A 20231-nucleotide genomic window follows, 5' to 3' on the forward strand; every position below is an offset into this window, starting at 1 on the left:
TACTCTTGTGTTAATATCAGTTAAAGTGTGGCATGGTTCCAGCCCTGAGTTCCATGCCACACAGAGTTAAATTCCTTGTTTTTATTAAGTTGTTCTTTGTGCAGGGAGTTGGTTTGTAACAAGGAGGCATTCAGGTGTTACTATTATTGCATGCAGGTGTGGTCATTATTGGAGCAGGTATGTGCAGCAATCAATGCTTGTGTGTTGCTGGCTTTTTCTGACTGTGCAGGGGACTTAATTGTTATTTCAATTTAGTGTCAGGGCGCACCGCTGGCTTTAATATGGAAGAAAAAAATCGGCAGGCAGCTAAGAAATCGGGGTAAGCCACAAACTGTGATTTTTGGGTGATTTTTATTTTTTTGGTGTTTTGGTTTTTGTTATTGATCCCTTTGGTTTTGGTTTTTGGTCGTTTTGGTTATGGAATTGTTTTCTTTTGTGGTGTTCAGGTGATGGTGCATTGATTTGGAAAATTTATGAAACATGGTGTTTGGGCTGTTGCAGGTCTGAGACCAGCAAGGAAAAGGAGAGTAAAGCCAAACACAGGAGAATGCACTCACCTAAATGTTTTTAATGCGATAAAACTTTACCTGAAAAGCATGTGGGCAGCCTCTGTGAGAAGTGTAAGGCCCCTCAGCCTCTACCCATGGCTCAAATGTCGAACCTAGTGGATATGCTGAAAACAGCATTAGCAGGGACTTTTTGTTACAAAAGAAGACCTGAGTAAAATGTCTGGAAAAAGGAAGCATGTGGTCCTAAGTGACGAGTCGGATGACTCTGTGGAGGACATATAACCTGTGCGCAGATGCTGGGTCAGGATCCGGATGAGGATCAAGACATACCTCAGGATAAGTCAGAGGACTTTGATCCTGATATGATCAATAATCTGTTAGAGCTTATCCATAAGGCCCTCAATATTGAGGATCAACAAGAGGACCTTAATTTACAAGAACTGTTGTTCACCCGGATAAGAGGGTGGCTGTTTCCGCCAGAGTAACAAAAATGTACCCATTCGACAAGGATCAGGTGTCGACATGGGAAGAGGCGCCAAAGGTTGACGCAGCTATCTCTAGACTGTCATAGAAGACTACACTTCCCTTGGAAGATGTCGATATCTTCAAAGACCCTATGGAGCGTAGGATTGAACTGGGTCTGAAAAAGCAGTACATTACGGCAGGGGCATCCCTGAAGCCAGCGGCTGCTATGGCTGTTACCTCTCGTGTAATGCGAGGCCGGTGCCAGCAATTAGAGGCGGACATTTTGGACGGAATTAAGAGGTCCGAACTTATTAAAACAGTCCAAGATGTTCAATTGGCTGTAGAGTTTATGTGTGAGGCAACTATGGACTCCATATGCCTATCAGCTAGAGCAGGAGCCACTGCAGCGGCGACACATCGGACCCTTTGGTTGAAACCATGGGCGGCTGACGTGCAGTCGAAAAATAAATTGCTATCCCTACCATTCCAAGGGGAGTATCTGTTTGGAAAACAGCTTGATGAACTAATTACTAAAATCTCGGGGGGCAAATCAGTCTGGTTGCCCCAGGATAAAGCTGTCAAAAAGAATGTTCCAGCAAAATTTAATAGATTTCAGCATCAGGAATACAGATATTCCAGGGCTTATAGGCCAGGAAGGGCCTATAGGAGAGGAAACTGGATGTCTCGGGCGTCCTTTCATGCCCAAAGAGGGAGAGAAGGGAAGGCTCCTTTCCAAAAGGAGCAACAATGACGCCGTCATACAGAGAGTTGGCGCCAGGCTCAAACAGTTTTACCAAGCTTGGCGAGAATCCACCACGGACAGGTGGGTTCTGGAAATAATTCAGTCCGGATATCGAATAGAATTTATGAGACTTCCAGGAAATCTCTTTGTGGAGTCTCCAGTACCCAGCGACATGGGGGAGAGACAGGCGCTATTTTCAAGTCTGGAAGAAATGCTAAGATAAGGAGTTGTCGAAGTAGTTCCGAAGAAGCAAGTGAAGCAGGGATGGTTTTCTCGCTTCTTCATGGTAAAAAAGGGCGTCAGGAGGTTTTCGAACCATCCTAGACTTAAGGCGCTTGAACAAGTTTGTGTTAAGCCGAACGTTCAAGATGGAGTCAGTGAGATCGATAATCCCAGACTTAAAACGCGGGGATTACATGACGTCCATAGATCTAAAAGACGCCTATCTACATATACCCATCTACGCAAACCATCACAAGTTTCTCAGGTTCCGTCTGCAAGGGGTCACTTATCAATTCGTGACTCTTCCCTTCGGCCTGTCGACTTCCCCGCAAACTTTCTCAAAGGTGCTGATTGTAATCATAGCAAAGCTAAGACAGGAGGGAGTAAAACTCTGGCCCTATCTCGACGATATTTTAATTGTTGCAGATTCAGAAGATCTGGTAAGGGAACACACAGAGTTAGTGCTCAAATGTCTGGAACATCATGGAGGGCTGATCAACGTAAAGAGTCAACTGATGCCAGTTCAAAAGATTACATACCTGGGGGTATCAATAGATACTCAAAACATGAGAGTGTCTCTCACGGAGACCAGAAGAGAGAAATTGGTACACCAAGTAAGATTAATTATGAGGAGATCAGTCGTGTCATCCCAAGACTGCATGGAGATACTGGGATTGATGGCAGCTGCATTAGAGACAGTACCATGGGCAAGGTTCCACACAAGGAAATTCCAAAGTTGCTTCCTGTCACAATGGAACAAGAACAGCAAAGATCTTACTCGGAAGATAACATTAACAAGAGCCGCAAAGTCAGATTTGGCCTGGTGGTCAGACGTGGAACGACTAGAAGCAGGAAAATCGTTTGCAGTAGTCAACCAGGTCACGGTAAAAACAGATGCCAGCCAAGGAGGCTGGGGATCGACATGCGGTCAGTCCATTGCACAGGGACGGTGGTCTCCAAGGTGGCAAGCCGCACATTCCAATCTCAGGGAAATGAAGGCGGTGGTCATGGCATGTCAGGAGTTCCAGGATCTGCTGATAGCCAGAGACCTAAACATAAGATCAGACAATCGGGCGGTAGTCTCGTACATAAACCGTCAAGGCGGGACGAGAAGTCGACGTCTCATGGAGATAACATCCCAGTTGTTGGAATGGGCAGAGTGTCATGTACAAAGCATTTCGGCAGTCTTCCTGGCAGGGAAAGACAATCTGGTTGCGGACTCATTAAGCAGAACAGAGTGCCTACCGGGCGAGTGGGCGCTCAACGACAGCCTGTTCAACATGATCGTAGAGAAATGGGGGTGGCCACAGGTGGATCTTATGGCCACACGTCGCAACAAAAAAGTCCCAAGGTACTTCTCAAGGTTCAGAGATCCACAAGCGGAGCAGGTAGATGCCCTGACAGCAGAGTGGAACATGTCCAGAGCGTATGTCTTCCCGCCGATTCCAGTTATTCCGCGCCTACTGAGAAAGATACAGAGAGAGGAGACGGAAGTGATAGCGATACTTCCGTATTGGCCAAGGAGGGCGTGGTTTGCTACAGTGATGCAAATGGCAGTGGACGGACCATGGTTCCTGCCCGAATGGCCCGATCTCCTAGTCCAAGGCCAAGTACGTCAACCGCAGCCACCAGCATGGAAACTGACGGCCTGGCTTCTGAAACCGCTACATTAAAATCTAAAGGTTTCTGTGATTCAGTGATCAACACTTTGCTTAAAGCAAGAAAACAATCGACATCCAAAATATATTATCGAGTGTGGAAGAGATACTTGTCCTGGTGTAGTTCAAACCAACAAATCCCGAGTAAAGTTGCTTCAGTACTTGGATTTCTTCAGGCAGGTTTACAACTGGACTTAGCAGTAAGTACTTTGAAGGTACAAATATCAGCATTGGGAGCAATGTTAGATTGGGATCTGGCAGAGAACAGATACATACGCAGGTTTGTCCAGGCTGCGAAAAGGATAAAACCAAGATTTAGGTCGCCAGTGGCACCGTGGGACTTAAATTTAGTTTTAGGAGTTTTGACGGAAGCACCGTTCGAGCCGCTACAAGAGGCTACACTTAAGTTACTTTCCTGGAAAGTCAGTTTTTTTTTTAGTGGCAATAACCTCCGCAAGGAGGGTGTCAGAATTGCAGGCACTCTGGGCGGAGGAGCCCTTTTTGAATTTTTTTGAAGACAGGGTAGTGCTGCGAACTAACCCTGAATTTTTACCTAAAGTTGTATCAGACTTTCACATCAACAAGGATATAATCCTACCTTCTTTTTGTGCCAATCCATCAAATGTGAAAGAAGAGCGATTACACAGATTAGATGTTGTGAGAGCGCTGAAGATTGACGTACAGAATACGAAAAGCATCCGGAAGTCGAAGAATTTATTCGTTTTAACGGAAGGAGTAAACAAGGGTCAAGCTGCATCAAAAGCCACATTGGCTAGATGGATCAAGGCCTGTATCTGCAGAGCATATCAGATTAGGCAAAGAGAGCCTCCAGTGGGTCTGAAGGCCCATTCCACAAGGGCGGTTGCATCTTCCTGGGCAGAGAAAGGATCTGCCTCAGTATTGGAGTTGTGCAAAGCAGCCGGGTGGTCATCCATTCATACTATCGTGTGGATGTGATGTCGTCATCAGATGCTAAGGTCGGGAGAAGCGTCCTTAGCGCGGTGATATAAGGAAGGAGGCTGAAGCAGTACCTTATTATTTAATTTGAAGTCTGGAGTGAAGTAACTCTGGTTTCGTGAGTATGCCCTCCCATATATCAACTGCTAGGGTATTACCCATTTGTAATGGCTGCCATGGGGGAGGTAGAGGAAATATCAGATTATTACCTGGTAATATGTTTTCCTCTACTCCACCATGGCAGCATATATTCCCGTCCCGATGTGTTATGATTTAACGTGTTATGCGGATTAATGATGTTTTTTGTTTAAAGCTGGAGAATGCAAAGACACTGAGGCCAGGAGGAGGGGCCTTCTTATAGGGGCTGGTGTCTTTTTTTCCCTTTCTGAAGCACTACCCAGTGGGGAGGAACCCATTTGTAATGGCTGCCATGGTGGAGTAGAGAAAAACATATTACCAGGTAATAATCTGATATTTTTCGACTGTCAAAAAATCTAGCACGGTCAAACTACTCACCGATCGACGTGTTTTTGTCACTTTTCGACTATTTTTTAGTCATGTTTCCCCCGATGAAGTTTTTACTTTAAAAAAAGTGAAACTGCAGTGGCAAAACATGTGTTAATACTGGGCAAAAACAGCGACAATTGAATGGGAAAGGCTAGCCCCCCCCAAAAAACTAAATTGAATACCTCCTTTAGACGGGTACAACGGATATAATGCTCAAAGATAGCTACAATTTTTAGAAACCAACCAGATAGCTCCTGTCATTGTTGAAACATGACCTGTAAATTATAAGGCAGAATCTTATTGACTGGAACTTTGTCTCTTTTGGGGAAAAAAATGAGCGCTATTGTGGTAAAAGAGCAAGAGATAAAGACGTAAGGAAGGGAAAGATTAAAAGAATGAAAAACACCTGAAAATGAAAAATTGTTAGCGAGATGTTTATAGCTCTTTTGAGATAATGTAAAATGTCCGTGGTACCTGTACTGGCCCTAACGCTATCCAAGCTGGATGCAGGATGCGGAGTTTGGCGTGGTGCGGCGTGTAATTGCCGCTCGTCTGTGCTCCGTCTGCCGGGTGACGTCACTCGATACGGCAGAGTCTGCGATGGTTCCTGATGGATGGAGGAAGCTTGGGGGAGCTTGGGGAGGCTTACTGGTAGATCCACGGACGAGCCCTTCAACGCGTTTCGTGCTTTGAAAGCACTTTTTCAAGAATGGCTGTTCAGGCATAGCTGTTGGTTTTTTATTCGAAAAAAACTTTATTGAAAAAAAAAACAGGAAATTGGTAAAAAACGGTGGGAACCGCATGGTGAAGTCCAACCATGTATTTTGGACTATTTTTTCGACAAGTGTCTTAAAAAAGATTTACAAGGTGTTTTTTATAAAAATAGCTAGAAAGGAGGAAAAAGAAAGAGAGAGAAAAAAATATTGTTTGTGGGTAAAAATAATATTAAGGATAAAAAAATTATAAAAATGAACTGAGTTCAAAATCGATATTCATTCCTTTCGGCATTAGGGTCTGCTTTTTATAGATCCATTTCGTCTCTGTTTGTTTCAAAAGCTTGATAAAATCACCACCTCTCCAGTGGCGATCAACTTTTTTTATTCCGATGCAGCGTAAACCAGATGGGTTTTTATTGTGTTTGAGTAAAAAATGGTTGGATAGGATATGGGTAGTGAGACCTCTTTTAATATTATAAATATGTTCTGAGAACCTAATTTTCAGTTGTCTTTTGGTCTGGCCGATGTATTGTAGGTCACAAGGGCAACTTAAAAGGTATATAACTCCTTCTGAATCACAGGAGATATATTCTTTGATGTTGTATTGTTGTTTGGTGATTTGTGATGAAAAGGTGGTTATTGGTTTGGTTGAAGTATTCTTTTGGTTTTTACAAGCTTTACAATTAAGACAGTAGTGAAATCCTTTTGTTTTTCTTTCTTTGTTGAAGTTGGTTTGATGAAACTTGTCACTAGTTCCTGGCGGAGATTTCTGGCTTTCTTATAAATTATTTTGGGTTTGTTAGACAAGAATGGTTTGAGGTCTTCATCTAGATGTAAAATGGACCAATTATTTTTTAGGATATCTTCAAAGATGAGATGACTACTGTTGAATTGAGTAATGAAAGTGATGTCTTCAGGTGGCGATTGTTTTTTATTTTTGTATTTAATGGTTTATTGACGGTTTAAATTCATGACTGATGTTAGTTGATCATGTAGTGTTTCTGCTTTGTAGCCTTTCTCCAGGAAGTTTTGTGTCATTTTTTCACTTTGTTCTAGAAAGGTGTTGTCATTAGTGCAGTTCCTACGCAATCTTTTGTATTGGCCAAGAGGGATGTTTTTTATCCAGTTTCTGTGGTGTTTGCTCTGGACAGGGAGAATATTATTACCGTCCACTGGTTTGGTGTATGTTTTTGTCATAACAGTCCCTTCTTCGATGCTGATTTCCAAATCTAAGAACGTGATTTTCTCCTTGCTGGTGACAGTGGTGAATTGCAGATTGAGGGTGTTAGTATTGAGGTAGTTGCAGAATTCTCTTAGTTCGGTATCTGTGCCCCCCCAGACGAAGATGATGTCGTCGATATACCTTTTCCAACCTTTTTTGGAACTTTGTCTCTGACAATTTTATCTCCCTGTGTTTATAAATTCCCCCTTAATATGTATCACAAATCTTCACATGCAATAAGCAGCATTCCTAGTACAGTACAGCAACAACTTTCTTATCTATAATTAAGGGTACAATATATGAGTGTATATGGACTATTTATTCAACAGGCGGGCTAGTAGAGAGCAGCAACCACAGTTTTTAAAAACATGTAATTTAATTATTTGACTATGAATTCAGGATTTGGGTGTTGTTGGTATTAAAATAGGCACCAAGTTGGCACTGGGCTCCTGGCTACACCACTGGAACAAATAAATATTGAGCGATTGTACTAATAATAACTAATTTAAATACAAATTTCCATCTGATGTTGGTTCGATTTAAAAGAATAATGGATTTACACTGCACTTATTAAAAATATATAAATATATTATATATTTTTAAAAAGCACAGTGTAAATCCATTATTCTTTAGTTTTACACACTCACTTTTATGAGTTTATAAGCCGCTTCCACGGGCAAATTTAACACATGCAGCTCTTTTTTTTCTTAAAGTATAAACATTTAAACAACAAATTGGGGGTTTATTCAACAAGTATTACTAGCTGAATACACGTGCTTCGCTAAAGAATTTCAAGTATTATCCTGTGTGTATCTTTATCTTAGTTTTGAAGGACTTCCTGGTAAATGTTTAGTCTTTCCTTTAGGCTAAGGGGGTTATTCAATCTATTCCGCTATTTCCGCCAGCAGAAATAGCAGCCTCGTCTACTCAATGCAGCCATTTCTGACAGCATTGAAGGCTTTTAGTCGAATTTGAATTGTCAGAAACAGCTGCTAATTGTCGAATTGGCGACTGAGTCCGACAAAACGCAGCCATTCCAACACTCTACAATCAGAACATTGAATATCGACTGTCGAGTTACAGTCACAATGGGTTGAAAGCGGCTGTGAATCTGACTGGATGGTCCCGACAGTCGGATTCGAGATTCAGTTCCCCCGACAAAAAACCAGACAGATTGTCGGTTAAAGAATCTGTCAAATGTTGTTGTTTTTAAACCTTTATTAACATGCTGCAACAATATATACACCTACTGAAAAATAAAAAAAATTGTCTAACCCCTTTTGCTTCAGCCTCAATAGGTATATTGCCCCGGGACAATAGGCAGTAATTGAAGCAAATAATTATGTAAGACATATTTTAGTCCTTTTGTGTGGAATTTAAAAATCTCTTTTTAGTGGTACCTGCATCACAAAAGATTGCTACTGTCCAAATTTCAGGTTTCAAATCCTCATGGTTCGGGAGATTTTATGACGAGTACATTTATATATGTAGATTATCAATAGCAGTCCTGTTTCTAGATATGTTCTCAAGTTACTGTATCCAATCATTTATTTTCTTGAAATTGTGTAAAGGCCCATACACACTGGGCGACTTTGAGCTGAAAGTCGCTCAAAACACCCAGTTTGAGCAGCTTTCAGCTCAAAGCCGCCCAGTGTGTATGCCCCAGCGATGAGCGCTGCTGCGCACTCCCGCATCATCGCCGGGAAAGCAGTTCATCTGCTGGTTATACCAGCAGATGAGCAGCTTTCAGGACGGCTTTGCATAGCTCTGCACTATGCAAAGCCGTCCTCACCCCTCCGTCAGCGCCGGGCAGGGGGAAAGCCGCTCAGTGTGTATGCACTGAGCGGCTTTCCCTGCAGTGATGATTGGCATCATCGCTGTCCATACACGCTGGGCTTAGTCGCCCAGTGTGTATGGACCTTTAGTCTGTTAAAGTCCCTGACATGACTGATTAAGTGTTGATATTTCACTTGTATTTTATTTGTTACATTGCATTAGTTACAGTACATTTATAATATGTATTTATATATCTCTCTCTTTTATTTACAGGTGATTGAAACCGATGATGATTTTGTTGATTTGCCACAAGGATATAGCTACTTGGTAGATTTCTTTGACCTGTCTTTTCCTACTGAAAGACCTAGCCGTGACCATCCCTATGAAGAAGTAAGATTATATATTCTGTATTCTCCAAAACAATATCTCTAACAGCGCAGCCTAACTTACAGTGGGCCTGATTCAGACCTGATAGCTGTGCTGCGAATCTTCGGAGACCAGCGATCCGGTAAACGCCACCCCACGCACATGAATTCCCGCCCATGTGCCCGGCTATGAATTTGTTCTATTTGTTTTATTGTAAAATTGTAAGACAGCATTTGGTGAGCATATTATGTAGCCCTCATCCTCTTTGTTTCTGTGACAGTGACGTACAGCTTATGACCATACGCAGCTGTTAACTTTATAAAGTGTTACTATTTATGTTCTCTATATCTTATGACATACTGCTTGCTGCTTTAGAACTAATGTATAACATCCACATGGCATTACCGAGTGATAACAATGGTTAATTGTTACATTTTATGACAGATAAGATGTCGAGCCACTGTCATGAGACACGTTGTAAAGAATGGACTTCTATGGGATGATTTGTATATTGGATTCCAAACACGACTTCAGCGGAATCCCGACATCTACCATCATCAGTATGTTCCGTTTTTGCCATATATATATATGAATCTGTTCTAGTGTGTGGTATTAATTGATATTTGTCCATGTTTTATTCACAATTTTAAAAGTTATGAGATAACTTAAATCAATATACTGTATGTTGCATGCTTCTTTATTTCTCTGTCCTGGTCCTATCAATGACTATATCCCGGCTGTAGTTCCTTGTGTAGCTGAGGGATAACTAAAAAGTCATGGTGGTTACTACAGGCCCTAGAGAATGGTGAGAACAGTTACTACTGTATACTTCCCAATATTGCTTCAGTCTGGCACTGCTGACATTTATCACTGTGTGATAGATGGGATTCAGTCAAACTCCTGCCAGAAGGCAGATACTCAGAATCCAAATGGACCCTGGAGGTAAATACCGGAGGTTAGGTTTAGATTTAAGCACTGGGGAGAGGGTAAGAGTAGGCTGCTGGGATGAGGAGGTTAGGCGTAGGCAGGCTGCCGGGGAGGGAGTGGTTAGGGTCAGGGCCGGTGCTAGGGTGTTCGGCGCCCTCCTGCAAACCATACATTTTGCGCCCTTTCACATTGCCATTGCAACAAGCTGCAGCCCGATTGTGGGAGTGTTTGCAACATGCGATCCTATGGAGGATCTCAGTTGCATGTACATGTATGCATACACCATCTCCTTGCTATGTCCACAAAATGTTGGAGGCACTAAAGGTGCCCATACACGCTGCGAGAATCGCATACTTTATGGGCTAGATCACATCGCATCGCACAGCATGCATGCAATGTGTGTGCGATGCGATCCGAAAGCAGTACAAAAAGTATGTGCAGCACTCATGACTGAGGGGAGAAGGAGGAGATGGAAGAAGACGGGAGGAGATAGAGGGCAGGCGGAGTGTTGAGGACTGGCAGCAGCACTGGCACAGCACACTGAGAAGAGGGAAGGAAGGGGCGCTGCTGCCTGTTCGTCATTTAATTGACAGCTGACAGGCGCAGGGAGCAATGGGTAGGGGGCGGATCCGGACATGACATGTCATCCAGGCATTCACAAACAGCGCTACATGCCTCAGTGCAAGTGTCCCTGAGGAAGAGGGGACAGGTCGCAGGAGGAGCACAGTGTGTGCGTGGTGCAGGGAGATGCTCAGCCTCTCCATACTGCTGCCCGCTGTTAGACAGGTGCTACGGGCAGCGTGCAGGAGGCAGTGACAGTGAGGGCTGAGGCAGCTTTAGCAGAGCAGGGAGGGAGACGGCGCCTTTTCAGCATGGCGCCTCCTTGCTTTGCAGGAGCTGCTGAGTGGGTAGCGCCGGCCCTGGTTAGGGTCAAACTGGGTACACACTGAGCGATTTGTCCGTCTGATCCACTGGAACTGAGAACATGTTGCACAATTCGGTGCATGTAGGAATATAGCCCAGCATACCAATGATTCCATTCATTTATGTAAATTCCAGTTCTGGAATTACAGCTATTGATCAGCCACCCCCCTGACTGTTCAGCGCAATATAAGTGTGTGTAAATTTATTATACAAAGGCCCTTATTCTGGTTCACTTGCAAAGGCAATTTCCTTCTCAAATGGACAAAACCATGTGCACTACAGGTGGGGCAGATGTAACATGTGCAGAGAGAGTTAGATTTGGGTGGGGTTTTACTTCAAATTAAGATCTATATTGCAGTGTAAAAATAAAGCAGTCAGTATTTTCTCTGCACAGAAACAAAATAAATCACCCAAATCGAATTATCTCTGCACAAGTTACATCTGCCCCACCTGCAGTGCACATGGGAGGTTATTCTGGCTGGTGCGTAAATGTCCGAATTCTTTCGGAGCGGACCGCACGCCACGCTGCGCGGACATGGTACGAAGAAACGCCCACCGGTCCTCCGCATTCGGACGGACTCACACTTTAAGAACAGGGCGTGTTTACGGACGACATCCAAACCATGCGTGTGCGGTGGACACACACATATTCTGCATGGTCTTACCGCGTCTGCACGGTCTTACTGCGTCAGAACCAGGGACGTGCAGTCAGGGGAGGCAGGGGAGGCAGAGCCTCCCCTGTCAATAATGATTAAAATAATAATAAAATACAAAGAAAATACTTATGACACATATTATGTGTCATAAGTATATGCTTTGTATTATTATTATAATGTTGACTCTATTTTTTTTTATTCATTAGTTTAGGAGGCACCAAGAGCGGTGCCTCCCGCTGTCCATATTACAGTTATGGACTGTCAGTTAGTCTGTCAGGGGCGGGCAGTGGGCAGGGCTAAGAACCGAGCTGGTAAAAGCTCATTTAAAAAAGTTGTATAGGCGGCACCTTTAGCGGTGCCTCGGTGACAGGGACGTGCTTTTCTGCCTATATGACAGCACACCCCTGTCACTGAGACAGATGTGATTGGGCACAGTGGCGCTGTCTCAGTGACAGGGGCGTGCTTTCATATAGGCAGAAAACACGTCCCTGACTGCCACCAAGGAACTTATAGGTGCCGCCTATAGTATAGACTACTGTTGCATGCGGGGGGGAGCGGCGGTGCCGGGCTTGTCTGCCGGGCTCCTCTGCATTGCAGTGAAGTCACGCTGAGTCGCTGACTTGTAATGCGGGCGAGCGAGGGGGGAGCGGCGGTGCCATGCTGACCTGCCGGGCTGCGCTGACTTGCGGGCGGGGAAATGGTGGTGTCGGGCTGGGCTGCCAGCTCACGCTGCTATCAGTGTCCGGGATCCCGCTTCCGCCGGCACTCTGTCTCTGTCTCCGGGTCCCTGTCCCAGGAACGCTGCTGCCAGTTCTACTTGGGTAAGCAGTGCCTTAAACAGAAATGTGTGTTTAGCACTTGTGGAGGGTGGGGGCTGTGTATTTTTTAGTTGGTACAGGTGTTTGTGTGTGTTTGTGTGTTTGTGTTAAGGGACAGACTTGTGTGTATTTGTGTTAAGAGACAGAAGTGTATAACTGTGTATTTGTGTAAAGTGAGAGGTGTGTACTGTGTGTTTTTGTAAAATAAGTGTGTTTTTAAATGGTTGCCTCACCAACCATGAACATCACCGCACGTCACTGGTCAGAACGGACGGGAAGCTGCCCGTACGCACCGATGCGGTGTATTATTGCAAAACTCACCACTTTGGTAAATGTAAAAGTGACATGTATATTTATATTAGTGATAGCAAGTTCTGTCCATTGCTTGCAGTGTAAATGTGTGTAACAAATGCAGCCGTGCTTTCAGCATAGATTTGTGTGTTTTGTAATGGTCCATTTAAGCTGCAAGGTTTCCAATTGAAGCAATGAAAAGAGTGTAATTAATGAGTAATGAGTAGAGTAGTGGATTGTATTGTGTACAGGTGACATTGGTTCAGGTGCGGGAGTACTAATTGGGCGATCCGGATGCCTAGCGCATGACCGATTGGTGTCCGCAAAGAAATACTTGCTTATGGACACCGCATATTTCTTGGCTTTTGGTTCGTTTGCAGTCGGTGTTCAGTCCGAATGCACGCCTACCAGAATTAGTGCACTCCCTCGTGTACGCCCATGTTTACGCCCAGTTTAGCCCACTTTGAAACTACGCCCCTGTGTAATTCCGAATGACGCCCATAATCAGGGGCGGATTGGCCCACCGGGAAACCGGGCCATTTCCCGGTGGGCTGGCACATATCACAATGGAAAGGGGCCGGCAGCTCCCCCCCCCCTGGCTGGACCGCGCAACCTCAGTGGCTGCGGCATTATTACAAACCTCAAAATAGGCAGCCGCAGGCTGAGGCTGAGCGCCGCGGCAGGGGAAGGATGAGCAGACAGGAGACTGGGTGAGCGCTCTGTCAGCGAGGAGGGGTGCGAGATGCGGCTGGAAGAGCTGACACGCTGAGAGCAGTGTGTCAGCTCTTCCAGCCACAACCCCCCCGCTGACAGGCCCTGCAAAGTGCGGCACTTCGGGACAGGACAGTGAAAATCCAGACTGTGCACACCCGAAAATCGGTGGGCGGGGCCTATAGTGACACGTCATCATGATGCGAGACATTGCTATCGCTCAAAGGCTGCCCTACCACCGCGGGGTTATGATGAGCACTAGCACTGGGCAGTGACAGCGCGTTACAGATGCTGGGGCTGGGAGAGGGCACAAGAGCCTGCTCAAACTACTAAGCCAGCTCTGCTCTGCACGGAAGCTCAGGACCTCCGTCCTACTACTTCAGTGTCTGCTGCTGCACCACCTGTCACACTGACAGGCAGTTGCAGAGCAGCAGTGTGATAGTGAACACGGAGGTTCCACGCCAATCCCCAGTGTGCTGCTGAAGTTCTTCTGCTGCAGCAGAAGAGTTGGCTCCACCCCTCCAGCAGGCTCCGCCCCTTTAACAGCCCGTGGCCCCCACAGCACAGGATGGGTAAGTTAAGGAAAGTTTCCCATCCTTATAAAAGCTTTTTTTTCCCCCCTGATCTTCCCCCTCTCCTGTCTCTGTATCTAGCTGTGCCTTTCTCCTAATGTGGGCATTATGGGCCTGATTCAGACGGGTTCCCTAGGTTTCCCCACCTGTTTCGGCACGTGAAACCCCTTGCAAGCCAAGGGAATGCGTATGCGAACACATCCCCTCGCTTGAGACCGCACGGCCGAAAAATCATTGGATGCTCGCTGCCTGTCGATTGATTTTTCTACCATTCATAATGAAAACTGACTTTTCATTCACATGCTGTGCTCCGAACTGGGGCTGGGCACTGACGTCATGTGACGTCAGCCACCCACCCCAAGCAGGCATTGACACACCTGCATGTGCAGGGGAACGGCAAGCCTTTTTTTGGGGACACCCATAAACCGCTGGGCATTCCCCTGCTGATACCCCCTTTCCTACCCTCCTGGAGCTAACAGCCCGGCGAGTGTAAAACTTGCCGAAGACGTTCGCTCCCAGGGTATGTGCATGTTCGTGCATTCGCAAACCCCGACCATCGTGAACGTGGCTGAATTTGGCCCGGTATGAACTGGTCTTAAATGGCCCCTATGTGTGCAAAGTGCGCTAATATTTGTTGTACTAGGTAATACTATTGTACTATTGTATGTGGGCATTGTGCATAAGCATCATTAGTCCTGTGGGCATTGTGTGCGTAAGTGGCGCTATCCATTTGGGAATTGTGTGCATATTAGGCTCTATTAATGTGGACATTGTGTGCGTAAGCTGCGCTAGTCCAGTGGGCATTGTGTGTGTAGTGGCGTTAGTCTTGGGGGCATTTTGTGGGTAGGCAGCGCTAGTCCTATTGGCATTGTTTGCGTAAGCGGCACTAGTCCTGTGGGCATTGTGTGTGTAGGCGGCACTAGTCCTATGGGCATTATGTGCGTAAATGGCGCTAGTCCTGCGGGCAATGTGTGCGTAGGCGGCGCTAGTCCTGTGGGCATTGTGTGCATAGGCGGTGCTAGTTCAATGGGCATTGTGTAAGGTGCTAGTCCTGTGGGCATTGTGTGCATAGGCGGCGCTAGTCCTGTGGGCATTGTGTGCGTAAGAGGTGCTAGTCCTGTGGGCATTGTAGGCACGTATGATGAGAAGGTGTCGGGGGTTTGGTGCCATGTGAGTGAGAGGTGTCTGGGGGGGGGGGGGGGTTGGTTCTGTGTGTGAGAAGGTGTCAGGGGGGTTTGGTGCTATGTGTGTGAGAGGTGTCGGGGGGGGGGGGTGGTGCTGTGTGTGAGAGAGCTGTTAGTGCAGGGGGGATGGTGCTGTGTATAATGTATCATTCTGCTTTTTTCATTCCTTAAGTGAAAGGACCCGCTTCACCCTATTATCATGGTGAAGCGGGTCCTGTTATCGGCAGCATGAAGTATCGCTGTGGCATCCGTTATGGGAGTGCATTATCCTCCCCCGATGGTGATATACATCCTCCCATAACGGATGTCAGCTGTGTCTCCAACCTTCTAACACTCTACGCCGCTTTCTTCGGCATCTTCAAATTAAAACTGCGCATACACCGGATAATATTTGCATGGGATGCTGGGAAATAGACTGGCGTATGCGCTGTTTTAATTTGAAGGCGCCAAAGACCAGCAAGCGGCGCAGAGTTTTAGAAGATTGGAGAACCGCAACGCCAGATCAGCGATCAGCGACAGGGTCGCATAAGGAATGAAGCCCCGCAGCGCCTGATGATACATCAGGTACGAGCCCGGCATACTATTTCAAATATAGCAGCGCCCATATGCCTCATGTCCAGTAGCACCACTGATGTACTACCTGCATCGCGGGTGTCATACACCCGCGCTATCCCCTGCCATAATGCACCATAATCACCGCTTCTTACATCTACCCCTGTGTGTGAGAGGTGTCAGTGGTAGGGGTGGGGGGGGGAGTGCTTTGTGTGTGTGAGAGAGGATTCAAGATGGATACCCGCAGCTCCTCCTATGCACCTTTGCAGAGCAGAGCACTTGAGTGACAGCTCATGGCTCTGTCACAGATCCCCCTGACTACTGAAGGCCATGCAGAGGTGTGCATGTGGCTACTGCTGTGTACAGTAAATTGGAAACAACATTGGCAGCCAGGTACCAGCATCTTCTGTAGCGAATACGGATGAGGAAGCTCAGGAGGGTGTGAAGGCTGCATGAGAAGGATCCAGGGACCTAGAGGTCCCCGCTAGAGGTATCCAAAGCGAAGTGCGGTGACATGAGATGAATAGGGTCCGGGGCGTCTCCCCCAAAAGCAGGCTCCTTTCATCCATTCAACCACAGGAGGGCCAGGTTAGTAGCGACTACACACCCCCTTGCAGCCTAACCCTCTCCATATATATATACACACATACACAGCCTAAACTTATCCATATACACTCACAGCCGCATCCTAACCCTATGCATACACACACACACACACACACACACACACACACACATCCATAGCCAAACCCTAACCATACACACTGACTGGCTGGATGCAGCTGGAAGAGCTGAGCTGGCAAACGCTGTCATCAGAAGAGGTGAGCGGCCTGTCAGCGCGGGGGGGGGGGTGGCGCGATGCGGCTGGAAGAGCTGACATGCTGCTAAACTCAGAGCAGTGTGATGATGAGAGCGGCTGTCAGCTGTTCCAGCTGCACCCTGCCCTTGCTGTGCTGACATGCCGCTCATCTCTACTGAGAATAGCGTGTCAGCTCTTCCAGGAGCCTCCCTGCTGCCGTCACCCCCACCCCGCTGTAAATTTATTGGGTTGGGGGGATGCTTGCTCAGTGATGTGGGGTGGAATGCCAGCTCAGTAATTGGGGGGGGATGCCTGCTCGGTGATGGGGGGGGGAGGTGCCTGATCGGGGGGCAGCACCCTGCCCCTAAAATATCCTACAGTGAACACTACACACACACCTATAGCCTAACCCTATCCACACACACACACACACCATCCGTAGCCTAACCCTATCCATACACACACACACACCATCCGTAGCCTAACCCTATCCATACACACACACATCCATAGCCTAACCCATGGGTCTTCAACCTGTGGCCCTCCAGATGTTCCAACATGCATTGCCACATTTTTTCCTAAAAGAGCATGCCAAAACTGTCAGGGCATGCTGGGACATGTAGTTCCACAACATCTGGAGGGCCACAGTTTGAAGACCCATGGTAACCCTATTCATTCACCCCCCCCCCTCCCGCAGCCTAAACCTAATCTTTCATACACCCTGGCCTGCAGCATAACTGTGGTGGGGAAATCTCGTGAGGGGGTGTGGTCAGCCGGGAGGGGGGGGGAGTGATATATGAGGCGGGAATATCCCCTCCCCCTTGGCTGACCACGCCCCTTACAAGATCCCACCCCCATTAGGGCTGCTTTGAGAAATTTCCCGGGCTGGTTTAATTTCCCAATCCGCCCCTGCCCATAATACGCCCATATCTCCGAGTGAATGCGGTGCACATTTCTGTACGATATTAGCAAGAACGAGTACGCAGAGCATGCGTGGCACATGCGCATAGCGTTGCCTACGCATGCGCAGACGGCTAAAAACCGCCATCCGAAAGAATTCAGAAAATTACGCATCGACCAGAATAAGGCCCATGGTTTTGTCCATTTGAGAAGGAAATTGCCTTCGCGAGTGAACCAGAATAAGGGCCAAAGTTCTTTGCTTATGCATACTTTCTTTTTTACTACATGTTTGCACTTTTTTCCCTAGATTCTGGAACCATTTTCAGATCAAATTGCCTCTATCACCGCCTGACTGGGATGCTTTCTTGGAACAAGAAAAACAGAGCAGACCCAAGGCAGAAAACTGCAGATTAATGTAAATGATGAAAATGAAAAATTGATGCACAACATACAGCTTAAGAAGAAATGAGTTTGCTGTACCGCTCAAACTGGCTGAAAACTAAATGAGTCAACTTTGATCTAAATTGTATGAACTTTTACTTATTTATCTGAAGCTGGAAAAATGTATATTTATATATTTAGTGCTCAATTTCCTTAAAAAAGTACCAGTACTATAAAAAAAGATAGATACTAGTCGTCGCCTAGACCTCCGAACTGTTTTTAGACATCGAGATATATATATATATATATATATATATATATATATATACATACTAGTAGTCGCCTAGACTTCCGAACTGTTTTTAGATTTATATACAGTATATATAGTTTTAGAAAATAGTGATGGCGCTAAATATTGTATCTAAAACTTAGGGCCTGATTCAGACTTGTTTGCTCGGCCGCATATACTCGCAGACTAGTAAATAGGTCAGTGCCACCCACTGAACACACGCCCTGCCCCCGCACCTCCCCCACCCCCTCGCTAACATGCGGGAGATGTGTACGAGAACACATCCCCCCCCCCCCCCCCGAAGGACAGATGGTCGTTGACCATCAAATGATTTTTCTCCCCTTCGGGAAATAAAAGTCAGTGAAAACTAACTTTTATTTCAGCCGGAGATGGCCGAAAAGGGGGCGGGTGCTGGTGTCATGTGATGTCAGCCACCCGCTCCCAGCAGGCATCAGCCAGCCTGTGTTCCCAGTGGAACGTCCAGTGTATTCACGAGGACGCCCATAAAATACTGGGCAATCTCATTGCTCCAATCCCGTGTCCACCTACACCCGCCCCCTCTGGAGCGAACTGCTTCGTGAGTGAGTCTGAATCGGCCCCTTAATGAGGGCACTTGTCTGATAATAGTACATTTATAATACTCATTTGGGAATATCTAGAATGCAATTTGTAGTAATGGATAAGATATTCAAAAAGATGAATTTTCATATACTGTAGAAATATGATACATAGGAAACGTAATATATAGCGTCAATCAAGATAATTCAAAATATATTTGTACTAAATAACTGTTTTATCAACAATAAAAATGTATTCATTAAAGAAAATAATCCTAAAATGTTGTTATTGAAATGTCCATAGAGAACAAACCCTGCAACCAAGATGTACCGCCGTTTCACTGGTGTCCTTTACTTCCAGCTTATTCCTCTCCCTGGCACCTATTTCCCAGTACTGTCTGATGGGATACATACAGTACATGTGGACTTCATCCCATCTGGTGCGATCACAACTTGGCTGATGTGACTATGCTGGTTGGGGCTCCTTAGAATGCTGCTAACACGTAAAGTGCAGCGCTAATTTCCACTCTGTACTCCTTATCCTTATCATGTGCGCAGATGTCCACACTATTCGGTGGCTCCTTAGCGTCTTCCTGAGCAAATTATTATCTTTCCAATCTCCTGCATGTTCATACAATTTTTTTTTAACATATTATATAAAATAATGCCTTTCAGATATAGGGGGAAATTCTCTAAACTAAAAATGCGGTAAAAACCCCATTATCGGGGTTTTTACCGCATTTTGGGATGCTCTAAGCATGCTCCATAGAAGCCGCCACCCCACACCCACACCGACCCCCCCTCACCTGTGTCCGGGCAGCACAGAGCTGTGCTGCCTGGACCTGTGACCTCCTCCTCCCTGTGCTGTACATCCTCTTCAGGGTGCAGGGAGGAGGAGGAGAGCCGAAAAACTGGCATCAGGCTAGTTGTGCACACTGGACTGCTGCTTTCCTAGGCAAAAACACAACCATTACACCGACTACTGGTTTTGTTTGTTTTTCAGACCGAAATGTTCTTTTCTGTATATCTGAGCAGTAAAATAGTGGTCAATCTCCTAAAGTTCTCCAATATTATATTTTAAAATGACTTTTCCCACAGATTGCAATAGCACAGTTTCTCCACTAAAGAGAATACCTCCCAACTGTCCCAATTTTCAAGGGACCCTCCCGTTTCTTGGGGACGGTCTTGGGGTATGGGGGCAGTTGGCAGTCCCCACTGCCCGGTGCTGCTCTGCTGAGCAGAGATGCTGTGCATGTGCACACAGCGTCTATTCCCAGAGACAGAGGGGCTGGCGGCATGGTCAGCAGCTCGCAGAGTCGCTGGCTATGCCACTACAGCAGCAAGATGGGGGTGTGGCCTCATGGGAGCTTCATGAGTCTAGGCCATGCCACAAGGCCACATCTGGAGAATATGGGTCCCCAGCAAGTCGGGAGGTATGAAAGGGCCCCCATATACTATGTGACTTCTCCTGGGAGAGGGAGAAGTCGCATCCAATTATACTTGAGCCACCTGGGACCCTCCCGTGTGGCA

At 46.2% G+C, this 20231-nt stretch overlaps 1 protein-coding gene across 2 annotated transcripts in view; it reads left to right on the forward strand.

Moving 5' to 3' along the window:
* LOC146080472 (cytidine monophosphate-N-acetylneuraminic acid hydroxylase-like) overlaps window positions 1-18166 on the forward strand; it is a 199462-nt gene extending 181296 nt beyond the window's left edge. Inside the window, exons 12-14 of one of the 2 annotated variants that reach the window (XM_083187813.1) lie at window positions 9048-9164; window positions 9585-9700; window positions 17782-18165. In XM_083187813.1, the coding sequence (XP_083043939.1) occupies window positions 9048-9164; window positions 9585-9700; window positions 17782-17893 (345 nt within the window). In that variant the 3' untranslated portion in view covers window positions 17894-18165. Of the gene's footprint in view, window positions 1-9047; window positions 9165-9584; window positions 9701-17781 lie in introns of both variants that reach the window. The other variant, XM_083187814.1, reaches the window with a different exon arrangement.
* The last annotated feature ends 2065 nt before the right edge of the window (window positions 18167-20231 follow it).

Source organism: Crinia signifera, chromosome 5 (genome assembly GCF_055691185.1).
Source record: "Crinia signifera chromosome 5, ASM5569118v1, whole genome shotgun sequence".
NCBI lineage: Eukaryota > Metazoa > Chordata > Amphibia > Anura > Myobatrachidae > Crinia > Crinia signifera.